Genomic DNA, 16829 nt, shown 5'->3' with positions numbered 1-16829 from the left:
GCTTCTGTGCAGCCAACTGAGTTAGAAAGATTTCAGAGAACAGAGGACAGTTCCAAGTAACTAATACTGTGGTGAAGAGCACCTGTTCTTCTCACAAGCCAGTTTATCTAATAATAAACTATTTTCTGCTGTAACCTTTCCCATTATGTAAGGAAAGTGTTTGATGACATTCAGGCCAGATGGTCAGCATCCTATCTTCAGTGAAAGATAACCAGAGCATCTGCTAATATGCAATCAATGCTCAGTGGCATCTCCTGCTCTTCAAAATGCTTCTCATTCAAAAAGTCTAATGTTACTTTAGCACATCCTGAAATATTAAACGTGTATTATATGCAAGTGTTCCTTCATTGGTTGAAAGTTGTATAATCTTCTTAAAAGCACATTAGAATTTTCCTGACTTGCAAAGACGTTCATTGCAGCATTTCCCTGTGGGGAGGGCTCTCTAAAACAACCAAATATTGTAAAAATGCATTGAAGCAAAAATAAAAGTTATCCTTTCAGTGTGTCCTGGAAATGTATCAGGATTGCATTGATCCTCAAGCTGTGTGGTTGGGCTAGGGATGTCAGAGAATTCCAGCAAAAATGGAAAGCGAAACAGAAATTACCAACATTAACATACTCATCCCATTCCCGGAATAAAATTCAGTATAGAGAATACGATCAGTATTCATTGTTGTGATAGTTTCCAACCCACAGAGGATACATAATGATATGTAATTGATCTCCCCACCACTCTGCAATTTGCCCTGTGTTTCCTTTGCACTGAAATGAATTGTGTGGAAGACTCAATGATAACATATTATAACATAACAATAATAAGCCGACCTGAGTCCCTGTCAGGGAAAAAGATGAGATATTACTTAATAATAATGGAAGTTCCATGCAGCCAAAATCCCCACCTCAGTGTCATGAGGGGTCAAGAATAAGGATGGACCAGGAGTCCTTAACACACCTGACAGCTGCAAGGAACCTCTAAACCAGCATTGGTTTCCCAGAAAGCAAGCTCCCAACTACGGAAGTTGTAAACATTTGAACATGTAAGGGGGACTCTCGCAAAGGCAAGAACCCCTCATCAAATGTTTATGAGCAGAACTTGGGCAAAGACAGCCTTGCTTGCATGGAGAAATGTGTAAAGCTTCTTGGCCTTGGGATGCTTTGCCAACATTCATGTCAAATGCCCAAATGACTTACAGCAGCTGAGCTTCACATACCATTTCTTAACATTTTGGATATTGTTATCGTCAATGGTACCTTGTACTCAAATATTATTCACCAGTAAGGTTAGAGGAAAGTTCTGTTCATTTTGTATTTTAATACAAACTAAAAGCATTCATGTATGAAAACAAGACACAAATGTATTATGTTAGGAGAAACGGCTTGCAGAAATGTTTATATCAGGCAAAACTGCTTGAAAAAAAGCTGTACATTATTATCAGAATCTTTTTTGTGATTTTAAAGTGTTGTGGGAATGCAGTGAACTGAACGTAAGAATCAACAGCAGCGAAATGCACACAGGGAAGAGCATGGCTATATTGGATATAAATAAAATGCAGCATTACTGATGTTATGTCGTGAGTGTGATTTCAGCTCTTCGTGTAGTCAGCTCTGAGTAGTGAGTCAGCATACTAGCAAGGAACTGCTAGGAGTCAAGTATAACAAGAACAGTCTTCTTTATTGCAGTAGGAATCTTGACTAACAGGAGGGAAAGGGTGAGTTCCTTTTATCCTCTCAGGAGCAGGGGTTGGGGAAAGGATACATTTAGATTTCGGTGGGACCCTATCAGAGTGAGGATCCAAATTGTGCTAACAAGTTAACCAATAGCAACTGTCACCACACCCATTTGAATCGCCCTGGTGCGGGAAAGGTAGTTACAGGACTAGCAGAGGAACTCATGTACACAAATTAAACCAATACATAACAACTGATCCAGCACTATTCATTACAAAACGAAAACATTGCTACAATTTACATTGTAGTTTTACGTGAACAAAGTTCTAATTTGGTTATTCAATTATTGGCTCTGCCCCCAGTAACATTTCAGCCTCAGGCCCTTTTTCTATGCATATACCAGCTCATATACGAAGTCCGTACGTTTTGTGTACCCAAAACACCTACTTTGCCTTGAACAGCAAACAGAAAATCCAGTACTCTGGAAGTTGGGTGGGAGGGTGGATTGTTGTGCCTGACTGACACAGGCCAACTTAAAGATGCGCACCCACACCAGGAGAATATGCTAGCCCAGTCCCACTCTTGAAAGCTCAAGTTCTCTTTCTTTAAGCAGCCCAGATAACTCATCTCAACCTGCATATGGGAAAGGATTCTTTCATATTTGCATGGATTTCACTACACAGTGACTGAGAATTTATAATGTGGAGGGGAGAACACCATAAGAAGCGAAGAATAAAAGACTGCTGTGGGGGAGTGAAAAGTTTGTGAATAGCAAAGATGTGTTTCAGAATGGTTTGACTCAAAATACTGCTTTTCACACCACAATTGAAAGATACCTTTTCACCAATCACATTTGTATCATTACATATATTGTAAAGGAGTGTCCCAGATCCAGCCAGTTTGGTGCTCCTTCAGATATGGCTGGACTGCACCTCCTTCCATCAACATCAGCGGCTGGCTCAGCTGCACAGCTACCTGGGCAGGGATAGCCTAACTTCTGCTTTCTGTGCTCCAGTAATCTCTAGGTTAGGTTACTGCAAAATGCAGAGGCTGCCTCTGGAGACAGGTCAGAAACTTCAGCTGGTGCAGAATTCAGCAGCCAAGCTGCTCGCGGAGTCAAGATGGTTTGAGCATATTAAACCCAACCTGGCCTGACTGCACTGACTGCCAATCAGTTTCTGAGCACAATTCAAACCTTAAATGTCTAAATACAGTGGTGCCTCGCTAGACGAATTTAATTCGTTCCACGGGTCTTTTCTTATAACGAAAAATTCGTCTAGCGAATCTCATAGGAATGCATTGAATTTTATTTTATTTTATTTTTTGCCCATAGGAACGCATTAATTGAATTTCAATGCATTCCTATGGGAAACTGCGATTCGCTAGACGAATTTTTCGTAAAACGAATTCGTCTAGCGAGGCAACCTCCGCTCGAAAAATCCTTTCGTTAAGCGGAAATTTCGTTGAGCAGAGCATTCGTTAAGCGAGGCACCACTGTACTGTAATACCTCAAGAACTGCCTCACCCCATATGAACCAATCCAGACCCTGCAACAGTAATAGTAATATTAATAATAATATATGTATATGACACCAATCTGGCTGGGTTGCCCCAATCACTCTGGGCGGCTTACAACAAATTAAAACACAGCAAGACATCAAACATTAAAAACTTCTCTGTACAGGGCTGCCTTCAGATGTCTTCTAAAAGTCAGATAGTTGTTTATTTCCTTGACATCTGATGGGAGGGTGTTTTACAGGGTGGGTGCGACTACTATCTTTGTGTGCCTCCTCCACGGGACGTAAGAGGATGGCAACATGAGAATGGGTCTTTTCCACAGTAGCTCCCCACTGTGCAATGTTCTCCCCAGAGAATCTCACCTGGTGACTTCATGATATATCTTTAGGCACCAGGCCAAAACATTCCTCTTCTCCCAGGCCTTTGGCTAATTAAACCATCTATGGCCTTATAAACTGTGTGTCGGGGGAGGCATTGTTTTGTTTGTTATTATGTGTATTTTGATCCTGTTAACCACCCTGTGATCCTTGGATGAAAGGTGGTCAATAAATTAAGGGAATAAAACAAACAAACATTAGAAATAAACTCCCATCAACCCTGACTCTTGGCCATGCTGGCTGGGGCTGGTGGGAACAACATCAGGAAGTTGGGTATGAAATAGCTTGTAGAAAACACTGGTGAACTCCAGTGCTGCTGCAGAAGTACTTTTGCCCATTGATGTTCCTGTTAAGCCAGTTGTATATATTGTTATTCTCGATATATACATTTGCAGCTAACTTCATACACAGGTATGACCAATAAGGGTCCACCTATGTTTATTAAAATTTATAATAAGAAAGATTTGTGATTTCAGATTTGCCATACTGAAATTTTGGTAAATACTGCCTTGTTAATGCAAATTAAACCCCTTCCAGGGCATTCAGAATCAAGCATTTTAAGGTGAGGAGGCCTGCGATGGTCCAGACATTAGGTCATTAAGTTGCACGTCATTGAGCTTACTTCCAAAACAGTCTTTAAGTGAGAATTTTATAGGAAGTCTAAGTAGCATAAGAAAGCAAAGCCTGTTTACAATATTGATATAGAAAAGGAGCGAGAATTTTTACCTGCTACCACTGGAGATTTTCTGTCATCTAGAAGCTGAATGGCAGTACTTGCTGTTACCACGTTGCTTTTGTTTGCTGTTTCTACAATAAAAAAGAAGCAGTTATTCAATATGTATTTTTAAACAACTGGTGGTATGTTTTCACAGCAGCAGATTAAAATAAGCTTTGCATGTCATCTGAACTGGAGATTGTAGTCAAGCTCTATCCTGCTAAACCATAATCTGTAACCAAGAACAAACCTTGGTTAAGGAGGGGAGAGATTAACCATGACCCCACATTTGGATGGCATGCTAACCCACACATTTGTTTAGTTGCTAGGTCGTGCTGAGCTCAAAGTTGTGGGGAGGGGCTCAAAGGACTGTGGCAGCCTCCCTGGAAGCCAGTACGTTTGTGTGTTCATGCTAAACAACAGTTCTTTGTGTGCACAGTGAAATTAGAAACTGAAATTACAGCACAATATTAAATTAAGTCCTGCAAATCTTAACTGCTTGTAGTTTTAAGTAAGCAAAAATGTTGGGTACCAATCTGGATTGATGGGTGCAATTCCTTCCTTCCTTCCTTCTTTTTATTTACGTAAAGATTTTATACCACACATTTCACATGTATCTCAAGGTGGTTTTGAGTGTATGAATTAGCTATGAATCGAAGCAAAATTAAATGACAAACCTGTGCTGAAAGGGATTGAGTAGACAAAGCTTCCTGGTATCTGTTCTGCAGCTCTTCTGTACCAAAGCGGGAAATGATCAGCATTGAAAATATTCTCCTTGTCTCCAGCTGTCAAGAAGTCTCTTGAAACAGAAGAAAACATAATATGTTTGCTTGTTTTGGTTTCTACATCTTAAGCGCCTTAAAAAGTTTTCTTTCTTTCCTTCTTTCTTTAGTTCTCCTGAAAGTAACTCTAAAATAACGTAAGCTACCCTCTCGATACCAGAGTCACTGGTGTCAGAATGGCAGCCCCACATGCACCTGGTTACAACTGCGTTTACAATGCCTTCCCAGGTAGAATGCACCTAAAATAAACATACTGCGGTTAATAAGCATAGCTGCTGCTAAGACACAGAAGCTGGAAAACCTGACTCCTCCTCAGCTTATAGGTAGCCCCAGCAACCAAGCAATGAACATCTTCCAGGAAGCATAACAGACAAGCACATTAGGCCTTACTTTATTGATGTTTCAATACAGTGGTACCTCGGTTTAAGTACACAATTAGTTCCGGAAGTCTGTACTTAATCTGAAGCGTACTTAACCTGAAGCGAACTTTCCCATTGAAAGTAATGGAAAGTGGATTAATCCGTTCCACGCGGGTCCGCGAAGTACTTAAACTGAAAGTACTCAAACCGAAGCGTACTTAAACCGAGGTATGACTGTATTTGGTTTCAATATTTGTATTTTTGTTATTTCAGTTTTGATTGTGTAGGTTGCTTTGAGACCCTTTGGTGTAAGAACCAACAAATAAATATAATAACAAATAATAATAATAGTAAAGTAGCATGTGTGTTGAGAAAAACCAAGAAAAGGAGTGCATGAAACAATGCTGAACCATTGCTTTCCAGGGTTGTTGGGTTTTTTTGGGGGGGGGTGATTTTATTTTACAAAACAAAAGAAACAGATGTGCGCAGAAGGGCTTTGGGCTTGTGTTTTTCAAAGAGCAGTCCTCCAAGCAACATGTAAATGGAGGTGCTTTCAAAAACATGAGAGTTCAATGTGTAATGGGGATGGTGAGGTTTCTTCTTCTTAGGCATGCTTTAAAATAAGTCTTGAGATTCTGGGCATTCTCACTTAAAATGTTATTTTGTAGCTAGCAATGCATGATGAATTGGGTGCAAATAGGGAACCATTTTCTTGGGAGATTCAGGGGGGGGGGGAATCAAGGGGATAGATATCCATTGCCTTTTGGGGGGTATATGAGCTGTATTAAACCTGCTAAAAACAGATCTGCATTCTTTGTGTGATGAGGCAGGATGAAACAGTTTGAAAACTGAATGAACAATCTGTTATGCACAAGCATCCCAAATTAAATCCCAAATTTATTTTCTTTTTAAACATTTATACACCATCTTCCAAACAAAATCCCAAGGAGGCTAACACACTATGCAATAGACAAAACACATTGCAATAAATGAAAATGAAATCATAAATTCAGTAACTGGTACATTTCTCAAGGCCAGGCGTTTTACCTCCATGCCGCCGCCCAAATAAGCTCAGCTGAGGTGTGCAAGTGCACTTTCAAGATTAGCCAAAAACTCAACGAGGTTGGCACCCACCTTATTTCCACGAGGACACAGCTCCATAAATTGGGCATTGCAACAGAGAAGGCCTTCCCTGGTTGCTACCAGATGCATTTCTGCAGACTGTAGTGCAAGCAAGAGGGCCTCATTCTGAGATCATACTGGCTACTCTGGTCTGAAGAGGTGAAGGCATCCCCTCAGATAGCCAGGTTCCAAGTTGTTCAGGGCTTCCTAAATCAGCAACTGAAGCTCACACTTGGCCCAGCAGAGTTTTAGTGTCCTTTGTTTTGACACATGGAATCTGAACTAGAATGCAGAGAACTGGTGGGGAAGGGAAAGAAGGGACTATATAAAATTATGTGCATGGTTCTCTACTTCCGGTACTGCTTTCTTACATTGCCATATACGGTACTACTTACTGATTAGTTAGCTGTTCCGGTCCCACAAACAAATTGACACGAGAAAGACCCGTCCGAGTTCCAAGGAAGGCAACTTCCACTCCCTTGTCTGAATTTCTGAAGAAGAGCAACACGCAAGGAAGAATTACATTTCCAGACGGTAAATGGTACGCAGATATTCTGAGGTCACAAGAAGTGCAAGCACAAACCAGGACTGCAATTTTAATCAGTTTTAATAAATATACTAATCAACTTAAGCTTTAACTGAAATTAAAATATTTCCCCAATTAATTAGTGGGAGTTGGACTGAAAGGATAAACTATTAAGCAGTCAACACAGATGCACAATCTCCCTTCCTCTAACCCAGGCATCCCCAAACTGTGGCCCTCCAGATGTTTTGGCCTACAACTCCCATGATCCCTAGCTAACAGGACCAGTGGTCGGGGAAGATGGGAATTGTAGTCCAAAACATCTGGAGGGCCGAAGTTTGGGGATGCCTGCTCTAACCTATAGTTGTGTGCAAATGGCTGCTTGAAATTATCCGAATTATCCTATACATCTGAAGGCAGCCCTGTATAGGGAAGCTTTTATAAAGGTGAATGTTTTACTATGTTTTTATGTATGCTGGAAGCTGCCCAAAGTGGCTGGGGCAACCCAGTCAGATGGGTGGGGTATAAAACAAAACAAAACAAAACACCCTACTTTTAGATGACTGGGAGCACAATTTATCTCAATTTTTCAAAGTTGGGGAATAAGAAATTACCTAGCAGGTTTTTTCAGGGGGTGGTTGTGGGGCTCACCATTACCAGTGGCTGTAGCACACTACCATTTAATTTAATAATGGGGAATATTTTGGGGAAATTATGCGAGGTGACCTTTTTATAGGGGGTGATGGGGGGGGGAATCTCAGAAGTTTCCCCAGCTCTAATCTGATGCTCTATCAAGGCTGCAACCCTGCACATTCTTAGGAGTAAGGACTAGCAGAGTCATTCCAGGATATTGTTTTTCATTGCCCCCCCCCTACCCTTCAAAAAGGAAAAAAAGGAAAAAAGGAAAAGACACTCCACTATTCTTCATGTGCTTTTAAACAATGTCCTATTGGTCCCTTAAGTGAATCTTCTATATTCCCTTCCCAGTTTCCCTTTTCAAAATTGGTTTTAAATGGCCTCAAATGTGGCCTTAATGCACTGATTTTATGCAAAACACCCCGAGAGCGAGTCAGCAGGGGCACTGCATGTCAATCTTGGGTTTTATTATTATTATTATTAAATTAAATGCTGTCCGTGCAATTTCATTTTGCAGCTCCAGAAAAAATGACGCCATGAGGGTTGTCAGGTGGCTGCCTAGAGATTCCCCCCATAGCCCTTTAATGGGCTGCTGACCTGGAAGACAAGAGAGTCCTCATTTCTCTCATCCATTATGCTGCAGGCTCTGTCATCAGCCTCCCTCCTCAGCTGATGTACAGCTCACTTGCTCATTACAGCGGGTAGGGGATGATTGTAGGGGAATGACAGGACTGAGGATAGCCACACAGCTGCCGAATCTTTTATTTTAGTAATGGGTTTAATGGAAAGGAGAAATAGCTGGGTTTCAGCTTAGCAACCCTACATGCCAGGGCTCCAAACGAAGTCACATCACAGCCCCAGTTTTAGAAAACACCAACAGTTGGTAGCAGCACCTCAGAAGAGAGAGTAGTGGCACTCTCAGGATGCCAGCACAGCAAAGCCTGTACCAGGAGGACAGTCTAGATCAGGGGTAGCCAGTGTGGCCATTGGCTTAGGGTTGATGGTTCCTGGAGTTCAACAATACCTGGATCACACCACATTGGAAATCTATGATTTAGGTCATTATTCTGTAAGTATAGTATTTTAACACCCATTACTCTAAACAAAATAAAAAAAATTCCCTCCAGTAACACCTTAGAGACCAACTAAGTTTGTCATTGGTATGAACTTTACTCTATGAACCATTCCTCTAGTACAGAAGAGGTTCTAAAGAATGTAGACATGAATTGACTCTTTCCACTGATACTAATGGAGGAGTCTATAAGGGCAGGTGAATTATTTCTGTGCATCATTGTAAGGGGGACTCCCTACAGGGAGCCAGCCCCCATCATCCTAACGTCCACCTCATCAAGTACAGAGAGCACCAGTGGTTCTGAAGCAGCCAGAGGGGGAGGAAGAGACTCAGAGGGGGAGAGAAATCAGAGTGAGGAACAATAGAAAGCTCAGGCGGAGGGATGCAGGCAGACGCTTGGGGATACTGCAGAGCCAGAGAACCGACTGCTGAGGGAGGAAACTGAAAGGGCATCACTCCTTCCGGCGCCAGAAATAAGGAGAGCACCGCAACGCAGGTCAAGGGGGTGGCGCTTCGGGGTGCCCAGACTACTTTGCTGGCGTAGGAACAGACGTACGCCATTGCCGGATTTTGATTCGGGATGAGAGGTCATGTTTTAAGCTGTTTCTACACTGTAAATAAATAGCACAATAAACTTCTTTGAAGACAAACTGGACTCTAGTTACTCTAGAGTAGCCACGCCGACCCTCTGACAATCATATATTTAAAACAATGAATGAATTGGTGAAAATAAATGTATGCAACCGAGTGAAGACATTATTAAAAGAATAATAAGCAATGCTCTGTTCACTTACTCTGATTTGTTCAGTGCAAGGCTGGTCCAATAAGCTTCTATTGGTGCGCTGACCACTGCATCAAACAGTACTTCCTGTATTAATTCTTTATCACCTATAAAGTTTTTAAAGCATTAATAAGGAGCATGTGTGCAGCCTTCTTACGGCAGTAAACTTGGAGTCAGTAGATATCGGCAGGAATGCTACATTTCTGTTATTAGAGACTGTATACTTCACTGCGGACTCTGGCCCCAGAAGAACTTGTAAGTACGCAAGTGATGGAAATCTCACCTATTTGAGATGAGATGGGGAGGAGGGAAATCTCACATACCACGGCTAGCATCTTTCTCTTGCACATGAAAATCAAAATTTCCTGGATTCCATGCACTAATCCTTATAGGAGTTCCATATGTCCATACTTTATTTCATCCAGGGACTATCATGCTTGGTAACATCATTCCACAATACTGGTTGTGATCCACCACCACCCATATTCTGTCCCAGTGCCAGCTATAGAAGACACAATTAGATGAGCACATGGAACATTTGCTTTCTGTGGCCAGCAATGGAAAATTCCCAGTTGCATGTGTATGGTTGTGCTGCATACAGTACCGTCTCACATCCCAACCACAGCTCAATTGAGTTTTTGTTACCAAAGCACATACAGGTGTGATCATCAAACAGCCTGAACGTCAAAATCTGTCTTGGTTTTCTCAGTAATACGTGCCAATGTATTTCTAGTGATGCAAGCAAAGGTTTCACCCAGCGGTTTGTTGTATAACATTCAGTACAAATGGAACTTTCTTAAGTAAGGATACTTAGTGTTTATGTAGCATTCAAAGAGCTTCAGAATCTTTATTGTGTTATAATCCATTCAGTGGTAGGTCAGTATTATAACCCCAATATTGCAGATGGGGGAACTGAAGCTGAGAGAAAAAAACTTGCCTAGACCAGCTACTGATTTGATGGTTCAAGCAAGCTCAGCCCCCCACCAATGATGTATGCTGCCTCTGTATTGCATTAAAAATGAAGCTGGTGTGTTATTCTGTAAAAGGCAAATACAGTTTGGAGGAATGCTGGCAATAATTATCAAAATCAGTCAACAACATACTTACAAGGAAGCAACGGCTCTTTCCCCATGAGGTAGTTTTGAATAGCCTTCAGCTGAGTCATTTGGCGGTGCTCAGGATGCAAGTCTGTGTTGCAATATGACCTGAGAACATAGCATGGTTAAAAATAATTTCAACAAATATTTGTGAGCGTGATCTCCCATTGTCATTCTGCAGGAGTCGGGCACACCACGCATGAACAAAAAGGCCAACACAAATTAAGTGCATGCTTTATTGAAGACTTACCATTCGTCTGCCAAAGATACATCAGGCTGTTCTAAATCAGTCAATCCTGAAATCAGAATACATGACAAAGGTCATTTTCTGAAAGCTATCAGCATCAGTTCAGTGTCTGTATACAGTTCATGACAGTCATTCTTCCTTCTTTGGGGTAGGGAGGGGGCTGCTAGGTTATATACCATAACTAATGTAAATTAAGTGTATTTCTATCAGTACTCAAAAATATGCAAGAACCAAGGGAGTACATTTGATTAAACCTTAGGAACTGAATATCATTATATATACAGGATCACATAGGTTAGACAGCTGGAAGACACCTGTACAAACTTCAAGCATGTGAAGACAACAGGCGCTTTTACCCTAGTTATCCCACAAGCATGATATCCTAAGGATTGTAATCAGTGGGTTGTATCCAATGCTGAGTGTGTGGAATTCCGTGCATGCAGCGGGACTTCCTTTTCCTCTCCTCCCCTAGTACACCACCCAAATATACTTTTGTGAGTGTGCAGGGAGATGGAGGGGGCAGGAAAGGAATAGGAAGTTCCATCGCATGCACAGAAACCAGTTGACCAGTGACGCTGCAGTGTTGGGAAATAGCCTTGTGTGTTTCTCTATTCCTTTAGTGATCTTGTGGTACTGTTACATATGCTCTTTTGTTATTGCTGTCTGTATTTTTAAGTTTTTTAAAAAACAAAACTCATGAAGACGCACAGGCATAAAAGAGCATAGGAGGTGGGTATGAGAGATAGTCAAAAAGGCAAGTAGCTGAAGATAGGAATGGAAAAGGACGCTGAGATTATATAGTCTTAAACTCTACTGACCGAGATGACAAAACATAATTTTTAATACAAAATGAAGATGACCAATGTAGGCTTGGGTAATTGTTTATACAGGAACATAGGAAGCTGCCTTACAGAAGACCCTATGCTGTCCACTCTGGCAGGCAGTTTCAGACAGAGGTCCTTCACATTAGCTGCATCCAGATCCTCTTAACTGGAGATGCCAGGGACTGAACCAAGGAAATTCTGCATACAAAATGTGTGGTTTAGGCTGGAACTATCTATCAAGAGTAACTACAGGGGAATGAAAACTCACTCTCAACCTCAGTTATCATTGTCTGAACAGCTGGACCCAGGTTCTCCTGTATGTTTTGGCTCTAAAACATTCATGAGTCCCACAACTGTGGTTAGCAGTAAAAAGTAGGGGATCTGATACTCTAATGATGATGCTTTGACCATGAAAAACACAAATTGGGGCAGATGGGGTGGGAGTTTTCCTGCTGGGCAAGCAAGGTGGCTGCATAGCTCCGTGGTCCGATCCACCTAACAGGCCTAATCAATTAAAACCACAAATCTAGCACAAAGATGCTCACAAAGTGAGGGATAAAATGATGCAGCCATGTTGCCGCTTTCTATGTTACAAGGAATCTTTGTTGTGGGCACTGTCCCCATAAATCTCTCACATATATCTTTCATCCAATTAGATATGTGCGCATGCACACACCCACACCCACATACCCAAAACATGCACAAGGTCACTGGGCAATAAAGCAGAAAAACTGCTTGAGAGACCTACATGCCTTAAGCCCCATTATCATGCAATAGTTGAACAAATGCCTAGGAAATCTGATTTGCTGTGCAAATGCTACCTTCTTCTATAGTCACGTTTCCTCTGAAGAAATATTTGCCGTGTCCTCTAGAGAGAGCCACACCTAAACTGTGCAGATAAACAAAAAGCAGGCCATGAAATCTGTCCCACACACAAAGCTAGGAAAGTGCAAGAGAAAATCTATACCATTTCTCCCGGCATTTTTAGTCCGTGCTCTAGAAACAATTCAGTGTTGTTTCCAAAACCTTGGTGGTTGCATTTATTGCTCAACCAGCCACTTCAGTGCCATTTCACTTTTACTGTGCCAGGAGCAATGGACTGTATCTATTTGTGTGTTTAGGGGTGCAGTAACCCGTGCATTCTCTGGCAAGCTCAAACGCAAGCCCCACCAAGGTCAGAGTGGTTTTTCCAGCTGCTTCATTTTCCAGCCAAGGTCTGAACATGCCCATGGGCTCACCAAGAAGGAGGCTCAAAAATGAAAGTCATCTGTGTGCGTGGGGGGGGGGGACTGCCCTTACTGATAGTTTGGGCGCCAGTAGAGCTGCTGAGTGCAAGGAAATACGAGAATGTGTTAATGGGGGTCATAATGACCCACTTGGCATAATTCTTTGTTGCATATTTGGGCATGTTAATATTTTACGGGATGTAAATAATACCGCATTGGGCTTATCTTCTCCATATAACACGGTCACACACGGAGGACTACTACTATAGAATGTATAGCATGGGCGAATGGCTGGAAGACATTTCCTCTGTTTTCTAAAGCATTCATGAAACTGCAGTACAGGTGACTTGAATGCCTGGCAAGAGATCAATAGGATAAAGCCCACATGGTTCCCACTCGGAGATACAATCTATTCTCTGTGGTCAGGTATCTAATTTGTTTGAGAATGGCTATCAACAAACCTTCGGAAAGGAAATTCCAAAGACTCTTTTTTGGCACAACAGAAATGTATGCTATAAAAGTACGTTTCCTTTTCTGCCCTTTAAACCATCTACACTACTATCTCTTATCAATACAGAACCCACAATAGAAAGGCAAGGATCTGGAAAAAAACGTTTTATAAAATAGCTTTTGCACTGCACTTATACTGCTCTCTCATAGGTAGAGGGGCATCCTGATCCACAGCTAAGTTAAGACAAGGGGCCAACCTGAGGCATGGATGCCACAAATGTCAAGAGCCATTACCAGAATCTGGTAATCTTCAGGCTTCTGTGCAAGTCACTGGTCCAGTGAGCTACCAGAACTATGGTTTACAACAGCTTTCGCTAAATGATTATTAATATTTCCATACCATCCTTCGTCAGAGGGTCACAGGGCAGTTTACAATATAAAAGCACAAAATATACAGCACAATACATATTAACAAACAAAAACAACCCTCCCCCATCTAAAAGGCCATAGGTGGTTTAATTAGCCGAAGGCCTGGGAGAAGAATAATGCTTTTGTCTAGCACCTAAGGATATGTAACAAAGGCGTCAGATGAACCTCCCTGGGGAGAAAGTTCCACAAGCAAGGAGCCACCACAGAAAAGGCCTGTTCTCATGCTGTTGCCCTGTGGACCTTTCGTGGAGGAGGCACACGAAGAGCCTCAGATGATGATCAACAGGGTCCAGGTCAGTTCATATGGGGAGAGGCCACTCTTGAGGTATTGCACTTTCCATATGTTTTTACTCCAACTCCCATCAGCCCCAGAATGGCTGGGGTGATGGGAGTTGTAGTCCAAAATATTTGGGCAGCAATGCATTTTCAGGCTCCGGACTACCCACCCTGATTGGCTAATGGATCCTCCTGGACAGGAAGGACTCCAAAAGGCTTCCATTTTGGGATGAGACTTTGCCTGAGCTACAACAGGCTTCTTTACTCTGGTATATTTTAAGAGTCTCTCTCAGCTCTCTTGCCACTTGGCTCTCCTCCGTCTGATGCCTGTGGCTCAGAGCTGATATGCAGGCAGTAGGGGCTTACTGCACAATTGGGCAGGAAGAAGAAGAAGAAGAACTGGGGGCCCATTGGTGCCACAGCCAGGACTAAGCTCTTGCCTGCTTTCTAGAGGCAGATCCACTTGCAGCCTGGAGCCTTTTACAGGTGTTACTGGCCTGCCCCTGGGGCCACACAAATTCTCTCAACCTCTCATGCAATGAGGATGAGCTTCTGGAGTGGGGAGTCTTTTGTATTCATGGAAACAATAGAGAACTTTCATCTTCCTGGGTTCTCCTTGAGGGGCTCAGAGAACGTGTGGGAATTTGGGGAAGAGCTAAACGCATAGCTCTGGAGCCCTGCTGTACCCTTGTTGCCTCTTCAGTCGAGTTAACACCAGGTCAGGAGAGGCTGCATACGCCCAGTATCATACTTTGAATGGCTTGTGGTTCAACAAGCCTCCTCAGTTCAGATCCATGGTGCACACAGAGATGCATTTGTGAGTATAATCCTTTAAATGGTACCATTCCTTTCCCAGAGCTCTGTGGCAAGCAGAGCTGCCTGTTTTCTGGAGTGGCAGGGGCAGTTCAGTAGAGGCAGGAACACACACATGCTGCTTTCCCCAAGCACTGAAGAGAACGGAGGACTTCCTGAGTGGCAGGTCCAGATCACAGCCAGGGAGTTTACCTAAAAAGGCATGCTCGGAAACCTTTTCCTTTGCTCTTTGCAGCATTGTCCAGGAGTATTTTATTGTCAGCCCCTCCTGATGAGCTTTTAATGAGCTTGCAAGGCTTGCAACTGCAATGAGCCTGATGAAATGTTCCATTTATTATGGCCAGCCCTACCTGAAAGGAGTCCCCTTGATGTCTGTATAATAGTAGTCATTTGTCATCACCAACACCCGCTTCTAGATTTAGAAAAGAAAGGAGAAACAACAACATGCCTGTTAGGAAAGGTTTGCAGGGTTAAATGCAAAAGCAAACTTAAAATCTGTGACAAGATTAATAACAGCAATATGCACACATACATGCAAATGTTTATATCTGACCCACAATTAATAAACACAGTGGACATCATGTCTCAGGGAAAGTTTTCCACTCCAAACATACACTTTAAACCAATGGCTTGTGGGTGTTTTTTTTATTAAAAAAAAGCAATTATTTGTTTTACTTCTAGCTGAAAAAGTATTTTCTATACGATACCCCTTTGTCCACTGTTTTCTTCACTTCCATAGAGAATTTTCCTGTTTTCTGATTCACCATTGCATTTCGAAGCTGAAAGTAAAATACAGTCATATAGTTAAACAAGGAATGAGGAAAAAATAATCTTCTTTGTAGTTCGCGTATTTGGGCAAAATGAAGATATTTCGCATAGCTGCATAAGGAGTAGGTCAGGAGTAAAACACCCCGTGTCAGTGAAGTTAACTCTTTATTCAAAAGAACTCAAACAGTGCAGGCCTAGTGATCCCAGCAACTCTTCCCAGTAGGTCTTGCCCCAATGAGCCAGTTGTGAGGACTGAAAGCCCCACCTTCCTGCCACTCTCCTCCCCAATTCCTTCCCCAGCAGCCTAAGGCTCTCCTCAATGCTCCACCCTCTTCATTTCTCTGCATGCTCTGGGAGATCAGAACTACTCACAGCAGGAGGGGGAGACTCCCTGGCCTCTTTAGTAGCCTGACTCCATTTCACCTCTTGACCCCCCTCTGCTTCTGCTGCTGATCATAGCTGCCAAGTTTTCCCTTTTCTCGCGAGGAAGCCTATTCAGCATAAGGGAAAATCCCTTAAAAAAAGGGATAACTTGGCAGCTATGCTGCTGATTCTGGATTGCTTTCTGTCACAGCCCGTTCCTGCTCACTAAACCCTGTTACCTCTTCAGTTTCCGAAATGTCCTCCTTCCAGTCAGTTCCTCCTTCTCCCTCCTTTCTACTAAACTACATGGGCATGTTCAATGTTGGGGTTTCTGGGTTGGATAGAACACCCAAGAAATTCTGAGAAACCCTAAAAGAGTTCCATTCAAATTTGGAAAAAAGATATGCACGTGGTGATGGGTACCCTACACATCTCCAACTGGGGTCCTTCTACACTGTGATATTACTTGTTTCTCACCAGACTAGATGACCTTTCAGAACCAAGGGCTGCAAAGAAACACTCCACACAGTGAGAAAGAGTCATAAGACCAGAATTGCCTCCATTAAACCAATATGCAGATTTGAGGTGAAGGTTTCTGCTCAGGAGAAATATCTGATGAGTTTCAGAAAAAGCTAGAAGGATTTATATAAAACTGGTGGGACTTCTAAATGGGTTCCACACATTCTTAATTTAAATTTCTTTCTAGAGATTACAGGATGTAGTTGGAAGCTCCTTGTATGTGTGGTTCTGTGCCTGACAATGAAGTAATATTTGTGGGATGGT

The 16829-nt window shown here is 42.3% G+C and overlaps 1 protein-coding gene across 8 annotated transcripts in view; it reads right to left on the bottom strand.

Moving 5' to 3' along the window:
* Nucleotides 1-16829, bottom strand: part of CACNA2D3 (calcium voltage-gated channel auxiliary subunit alpha2delta 3) — a 503883-nt gene that overhangs the window by 91562 nt on the left and 395492 nt on the right. For all 8 annotated transcript variants that reach the window (XR_015948236.1, XR_015948235.1, XR_015948238.1 and 5 more), the window contains 9 exons: nucleotides 15623-15694; nucleotides 15266-15327; nucleotides 12543-12610; nucleotides 10901-10946; nucleotides 10661-10758; nucleotides 9567-9660; nucleotides 6937-7032; nucleotides 4956-5077; nucleotides 4290-4370 (listed from right to left, as the gene is read on the bottom strand). Coding sequence is in view for 3 of the 8 variants with exons in the window: in XM_088662250.1 (XP_088518376.1) it covers nucleotides 4290-4370; nucleotides 4956-5077; nucleotides 6937-7032; nucleotides 9567-9660; nucleotides 10661-10758; nucleotides 10901-10946; nucleotides 12543-12610; nucleotides 15266-15327; nucleotides 15623-15694 (739 nt within the window). In the remaining 5 variants the exon portion in view is untranslated. The remainder of the gene's footprint in view (nucleotides 1-4289; nucleotides 4371-4955; nucleotides 5078-6936; nucleotides 7033-9566; nucleotides 9661-10660; nucleotides 10759-10900; nucleotides 10947-12542; nucleotides 12611-15265; nucleotides 15328-15622; nucleotides 15695-16829) is intronic.

This window comes from Zootoca vivipara, chromosome 2, assembly GCF_965207765.1.
Source record: "Zootoca vivipara chromosome 2, rZooViv2.hap1.1, whole genome shotgun sequence".
In the NCBI taxonomy this organism is placed as follows: Eukaryota; Metazoa; Chordata; class Lepidosauria; order Squamata; family Lacertidae; genus Zootoca; species Zootoca vivipara.
This window is presented reverse-complemented; position numbering and strand designations above follow the sequence as displayed.